We start from the raw sequence: 6,169 nt of genomic DNA, 5'->3' as shown, positions 1-6,169 counted from the left end.
AAAAAGAGAAAGAAGGAGGGGGGGGGGGGGGGGGAGGGAAAGGAAACGGCGGGTGTCTCCGCGCGGCGGGCGGCACGTGGCACTCGGCGCTCCGCAGCCGCGCCAGCCGCCGCACGGCCGGGACACGTGAAGCGCCGGCAGCCGCCCCGCCGCCGGCACGCACAGCCCCCCCGGGCCGCACCCCCGCGGGGCCGGGGCCGGGCCCGGTGCCGCCCCTTGGCCGCCCGCCGCGGGAAGGGCCCCATAAAGGCGGCGGCGGCGGCCGCACGGGGAGGCGCGGAGCGGAGCGCAGCCGACGGGCACTGGCCCATGCACTGCAGCAGGTAAGCGCTGCCCGCGCCTGCCGAAACAGCAGCCACCGGGCTTCAGCCTTTGGGGGGAATAAAGCCTGAAAACATGCCCTGCTCCCCGTCCCTCCTCCGCTGTTACAGCTCCTGCGGACGCGCGCTTATGCCTGGGTAGTGCCTGTGCACACTGCTGCACCCGCCGCAGCTCCTGCTGGCACCTCAGTTTTGCCTCTTATTTTTCAGGTTATGCTGACGGGCTTCGTTGGTTTCTGTTGTTTGGGTTCTTTTCTTCCCCCTCCTTTTTTTTTTTTTTTTTTTTTTTTTTTTGATACTGCCAAAGCTTAGGAGGAGTTGCCCCAGGAGCTGGTCACGAAGGTTGCAGAGAGAGTATTTTTGAAGCCTTAGTTCTTTTCCTATTTAAGCAAAGCAAAACTTGATTGATTTGATGCTGGTACTCTCCTTGTCCTACTTGTTATGGCAAATACTGTCACAATAAAAAAAGCAAGAAGAAGAATTAAGATGCCAGCAGAGATTCTGCTTTTTTTTTTGGCAGGGCTCTGGAATACCAATGAGAACCCTGGGAAGGAGAAAACCATTTATTTAAGTGACAAAGCAAATACTGTGCCTTCCCATGACTCAACAAAAATCTGCATTTCCAGCAAGGACTGTATCCTTCTCAGAAGGGATGTGCTGCAGTCGAAGCCTCCTTTTACAAATATTCAAGCTCACTGGCTTTGAACAGGCCATGTTCTTGCATAGTTAATTGCAATTTTCATCATCTGAGAAGGAGCATTATGAATAAATCTTTATAAAGCTATAGCATTCGTATTGAATATTTGCAGTAGGCTTTTGGCATGGACTTTGGGGATTATGAAAAGATGTTTTAAAACCAGTTCTTAAAGCACAAGGTGAAAAAATAAAGTGTGTCCCTCCTCCATCTTTTTTTTTTTTTTTTTCATCCTATCGCTCAGCAGTCAACATTAACAGTGCAAAAGAGCTCTGTTACCTAGATCTGGTTTAATAGCTCATAGAAAATATTTCCAAAGGTGCTTTAGGATTTTTATTCATCTGAATTAACCAAAATCAGAGTGCCTAACAAATGTACTTACGGTTGTTGAGAGCCACAGCGTGATGGTTCTGCATCAAGGTACAGAGCATCCCACTTGATGCTGTGTTGGCATGGGTGACTTGCTTAATATAGCACTATCTCTGCTCAGAGATGAAGCAGCTGATCCAGCCTGCTGGAATTTTAAGATCTGGCTGAGAGTCTCTAAACCGGAGGCTGAAGTGGATGAGCACTTCCACTGTAACTGGATCTGTTTTACTGGTTACGAGAATGTTCTTTTCTGTATTTTCAAGGAAATGTATTTAATTAGCTGTCACTAAAATATATTTTTCAGAGGTTCAGAAAAAGCAAATGAGACTACATTTGAATTGAAAGAGTTCAGAAATAGCAAGGAATGACTGAACAGTCTCACCCTAGTTCCTTAGCTTGAACTGTCAATTTTAATGTAGGCTGCATTATTTAAAGCCATGCGAAGATGAGGTCATGAATAATTAAGACAGTGGATGAAGCAAATATGCATTCTTAAGAAGCTTCTTACCCGATGTAACGAATAATAACGTCCTGTCTTTTTGCTGCTTTCAGAATGATACAGATCTTGGACCCGAGACCCTTGCCAAGCTCCATCATGCCTGTGGACATGGCCATGACAATTTGCTTAGCCCATTCTCCACCGCTGAAGAGTTTTCTCAGCCCCCTTGAGGGCTGTCAAAGAAACAACTTTGTGAACAGATTCAAGCCTCTCAGACCCTGTCTTCATGTGAAAAGTGACTCTGAGGCTCGGAAGAGTGACTGGAATCACTCGACAGCCAGAGCCAAGAAGCGAGTTGTGTTTGCGGACTCGAAGGGGCTGTCCCTGACGGCCATACACACCTTCTCTGAGTTCCAGGAGCACCCTGGGTGGGATCTTCAGTTTGACCTCTTAGGCCTTGAAAATATAACATCTGGCTTAAAGCTACATGAGGAGAAAAACTTGATTCTGGGTTTCCCTCGGCCCTCAGCGGACTACCTGGACTTCAGGAACCGCCTGCAGAAGAACTTGGTCTGCCTGGAGAACTGCACCCTGCAAGAGAAGGTGTTGTCAGGCACTGTGAAAGTGAAAAATGTGAGCTTCGAAAAAAAGGTTCAAGTTCGAATTACCTTTGATACGTGGAAGACCTACACGGATGCTGAGTGTGTATACATGAACAATGTTTACAGCGATTCTGAAAATGATACCTTCTCATTTACCATTGACTTGCCTCCTGCCATTTCCTCTGAAGAGAAGATAGAGTTTTGCATTTCTTACCAAAGTGGAGAACATACCTTCTGGGACAATAACGAGGGTCAGAATTACAAGATTGTCCACGCAGAGTGGAAGCCTGATGGTGTTCAGATACCATCTGCCAAGAAAGACTGTGTAGATCTTCAGACTCCAAGGAGAGGACAAGAGAGAGAACATGATCAGCTAGGCAGTCCAAGACTGTCCAGTGGTCTCTTTCCCCAGTGGCAGAGCTTAGGTCAGATAGAAAATTCATCACCATATTGGTGATCAGTACTAGTGAGGAAGCATTCTGCCATTTGACAACAGAACAGTGTTAGTTTTCTGGTTCACATACTACATGACGAAACTGCCTGGAAGGTTTTGTCAGCTGTCTGAACAAATCCAAATTCACTAGTCTGCGAGACTTGTTAAACTTGTTAAACCACATTATGCTACTGAAGTTCTTAGTCAAAAATTATCCTTGGAAGGAAAGAAAAAACCCATGCATATGCCATGTACTATAGAAATAGCATGCCCATATCTTAAGTGTATGCTGCTTGCTTTCTGCTGTAGACTCTCCTGAGTCACTAGGTGAGAGACTCTTGTGAGGGAGCATGGAAGGCAATGGTATCTTCGCAAGCTGTAGTAACCGCATGTGTGAGAGTATGTGTGCGTGGACAGGGACGTTACATGAACGTTACATCACAATTCAATTTGCACCTGTTAGGAGTCCAGTAGAGATGAGGTGATGCTGTCAGGATGGAGGCTTGCTATGACCCTCTGTTTGCTTGTAGCAGAGGCAGGTAGGAATGCATAGCTAGGACTTGTGGCCTCCATACAGGTTAAGAAACTTGGAGAGGATGGTGGGAAAGTGGGAGAAGGGGAAGAGGTAGTACTGTATAACTTGGAGACATACAGTGTTCTCATTTCTTCTTTCCAAAGCTAGTCTTCTAAATCCCAGAGAAAGTTCTGTGGGATAAAAAGGAGAATACAGAAAACGATGCAAAGTGAGTGGTAGAAGTGACCGCTGCTTTGGGAAGATGTCTCTGTCCTTATTGGCTTTGTGAGTAATAAATGTCTTGCAACATTGACTTCATCATCCTACTCACTGAGCAGGCAGATGGTTACCTTCTAATGTTAAAAGAAAAATGTGCCTTTTAAAAAACAAAAGGAAAACTATCCTACACGCCAAAAAAAGGGTTAGGTGACAAAACAGACCAAGTGATTTGTAAACTTCCTAGTCTGTAGCAGTATTAGATTATTTGACTCATCACCTGATCTAATCTTAAGCATCTGATGGTCAAGTATCCTGCTCCCTGTTGCAAAGTTAGCGATGACTTTTCACGAGTGTGTAACATAGGCAAGGTCCTTCATATTGAAGACAGTGAATTAGCTGCACTTTGTGAAAGCTAATTTCTTTAAAAGAGCAGGGTTGCTACTAGTTTTTTCTAGACTGAATATAGGCTTGCACATAAATAGAAAACTGCTCTGTTTTATTGTACCTCATTTTTTGAAGAATTTTTTTTTTCAAACTTCAGTAAACTAATGTATATTTTTTTATCTGTATACTTGTAATTTAGTTTTCTGAGCTGTCAGACTGTAAAGGTGATCTGTGTTTCATGCAAGACTTACGTGAGAAATTGTCCAGTACATAATCAGCAGGTGTAAATACTGGCACACCATTTAGCTGTGCAGAAATGCTGTTAACGTCAAAATATAAATCACATTTTTGCTCATTGCTAAGAACTATAATATCCTGAGTCTGAAGCTACTTGTAATGCAGTGAGATGATAAATACGAAGGTGTAATAAGCCTCCTCCACTAATTGCACTTTTTCCCTACCTAACCCTTGTTGTTATGTGTAAACTAGCCATTTTAAGAATAAATTGTATTTTGATACAGGTGGTTCTTACTGTGTGAGCTTAATCTCTCTATTTTCTTAACTTTCTTAAACAACTTCAGTTGTGATATAAGGTACAACCAGTTTGTTCTGTGCCATGGGATGTTGCTAAAGCTGGCTATGGTGTGATATATCAGGTCAGCAGCTGGCATTACCCTGAAGATGAAACCCAAGCTCTTTACTAAATGAGAGATCCTCAAAAGTATTTGCCTTATGAGCTGTGTCACTTAAAAAGAAGAACTCTGTATCTCAGCAAATTTAACTGGAGTATTTTGGTTTGACAGATTCTGCCAGGGATCTTGCTGTACTGTGGGTGAGTCTGTCTGGCAGGAGTCTGTCTTAATCCAATGGCCAGACTTAAGCTGCCGCACTGTAGCATATGTGGTGCTTGTGTGGGTGTGTCTACACAGCAGCACTTAATGTCTTCTGGCTCACTTTCACCTGGTACTTCTCTCATTATCCTGCCTCCTGCAGCTATACGGGTGTTTGGGTTTTCTCCTCTTATAGCCAGGAACCCAGCTGAACTGCCACTGGTACCAAACAACTCCTTGCAAAATAGTGTCTGTCTTTGAGCCAGCCATTCACTTTTGACACTGCAGCATGGACCTACCCTTGCAGTTACTTAGGATGGAGAAAATGGCATGGTAGGCCCCAAGGGCTCTCGTCCCCAGTATGGCAGAGGGGTTGGGTACACCCCTGCTTCTCCTGGGTGTCAGTTTAGACCAGCACAGCAACAGAAGAGGAAAGCCAGCAACAATCGCACACCAGATACTCTGTATAGGATTTCTTAACACAGTAAGAAAACTCCGTGTCAAGATCCAGTTTAGTTCAATCTGTTGCACACAAAGTCAGAGGCTTCCCAGCAAGAAATCTAGTTTTAGTTAGGAAAGCAATTACAAGAAGCCAAAAGACAATACGGTGCTCGCAGCATGTTTCAGACCTGGGGAATTAATTTAGAACTTCCACTTGTAAAGCTTGCACTGGACACAAAGCCCCCCCTTTTCCCAGCACCATCTACCGATCTAAAACACTAGTAAGTACAACACTGGTTTTAAATAGGTCACTCAGTGTTTTCCTGCGCAGGAGCTCTTAGGCCGTGATATACACTGCAACACCAACTCCTGCTCTAGAAAGAAAATGAACTGAGGAGAGACTTGTAACTGAAGTAGCTTGGAGGCTCCTCTTCCTGAATGTGGGAGCTTGCTCCAGCAAAACTGATGCAAGGCTGCTTGGTAGAGCAGAAGCCTCCCACCGTGAGGAAAAGTAGCATTTCTTGTCCTTCAGCCAAGTTTTGTGACCAGCCATCACAACAGAAAATGCTTACTTGTCCTCCTCTTCACTGAGACACAAATCACTTAAAAATACCAGAAGACAGGTTCCATTGACTTTAAGCCAGCTTCTTTGCAAAGTTGTCGTACAAGATCTTTTTTGCTCAGCAGAGAGGCAATGCGGTGCTGCAGTGTTGCTCAGCAGCTCCAAAACCAGCTCAGTTAAGACAGCAAAGGACTCCTTTCTGCACTCCCTACCATAGCAATGCAGTTTCACTTCTTCCTCTTAAATTAGCTTGTATTGAACACTAAAGCTCACATCCATCAAAAAGGTAACAGGCTCCTAGAAGAAGGTATTAGTAACACTAAGGTATTTTAACTGGGGTGGAGGGAGAAGTCTTACAAATG

The 6,169-nt window shown here is 44.6% G+C and overlaps 1 protein-coding gene across 3 annotated transcripts; it reads left to right on the top strand.

The window, feature by feature from the left end:
* Positions 1 to 225: 225 nt before the first annotated feature.
* On the top strand, positions 226 to 4,492 carry PPP1R3C (protein phosphatase 1 regulatory subunit 3C). 3 transcript variants are annotated; one of them, XM_086752074.1, is made up of 2 exons: positions 226 to 323; positions 1,936 to 4,492. In XM_086752074.1, the coding sequence occupies exons 1-2, from the start codon at positions 310 to 312 to the stop codon at positions 2,879 to 2,881; spliced, it is 960 nt and encodes a 319-aa protein (XP_086608200.1). In that variant the 5' UTR covers positions 226 to 309; the 3' UTR covers positions 2,882 to 4,492. The 3 variants fall into 3 exon arrangements, with proteins under 3 accessions (XP_086608200.1, XP_086608202.1, XP_086608201.1); XM_086752076.1 differs by lacking the exon at positions 226 to 323 and adding an exon at positions 438 to 530; XM_086752075.1 differs by lacking the exon at positions 226 to 323 and adding an exon at positions 1,158 to 1,195.
* The last annotated feature ends 1,677 nt before the right edge of the window (positions 4,493 to 6,169 follow it).

The sequence above is a fragment of the Chlamydotis macqueenii genome, chromosome 7, assembly GCF_036417535.1.
Source record: "Chlamydotis macqueenii isolate bChlMac1 chromosome 7, bChlMac1.mat, whole genome shotgun sequence".
Classification (NCBI taxonomy): domain Eukaryota; kingdom Metazoa; phylum Chordata; class Aves; order Otidiformes; family Otididae; genus Chlamydotis; species Chlamydotis macqueenii.
The sequence above is the reverse complement of the archived record's forward strand: the minus strand, read 5'-3'. Positions and strand labels throughout refer to the sequence as shown.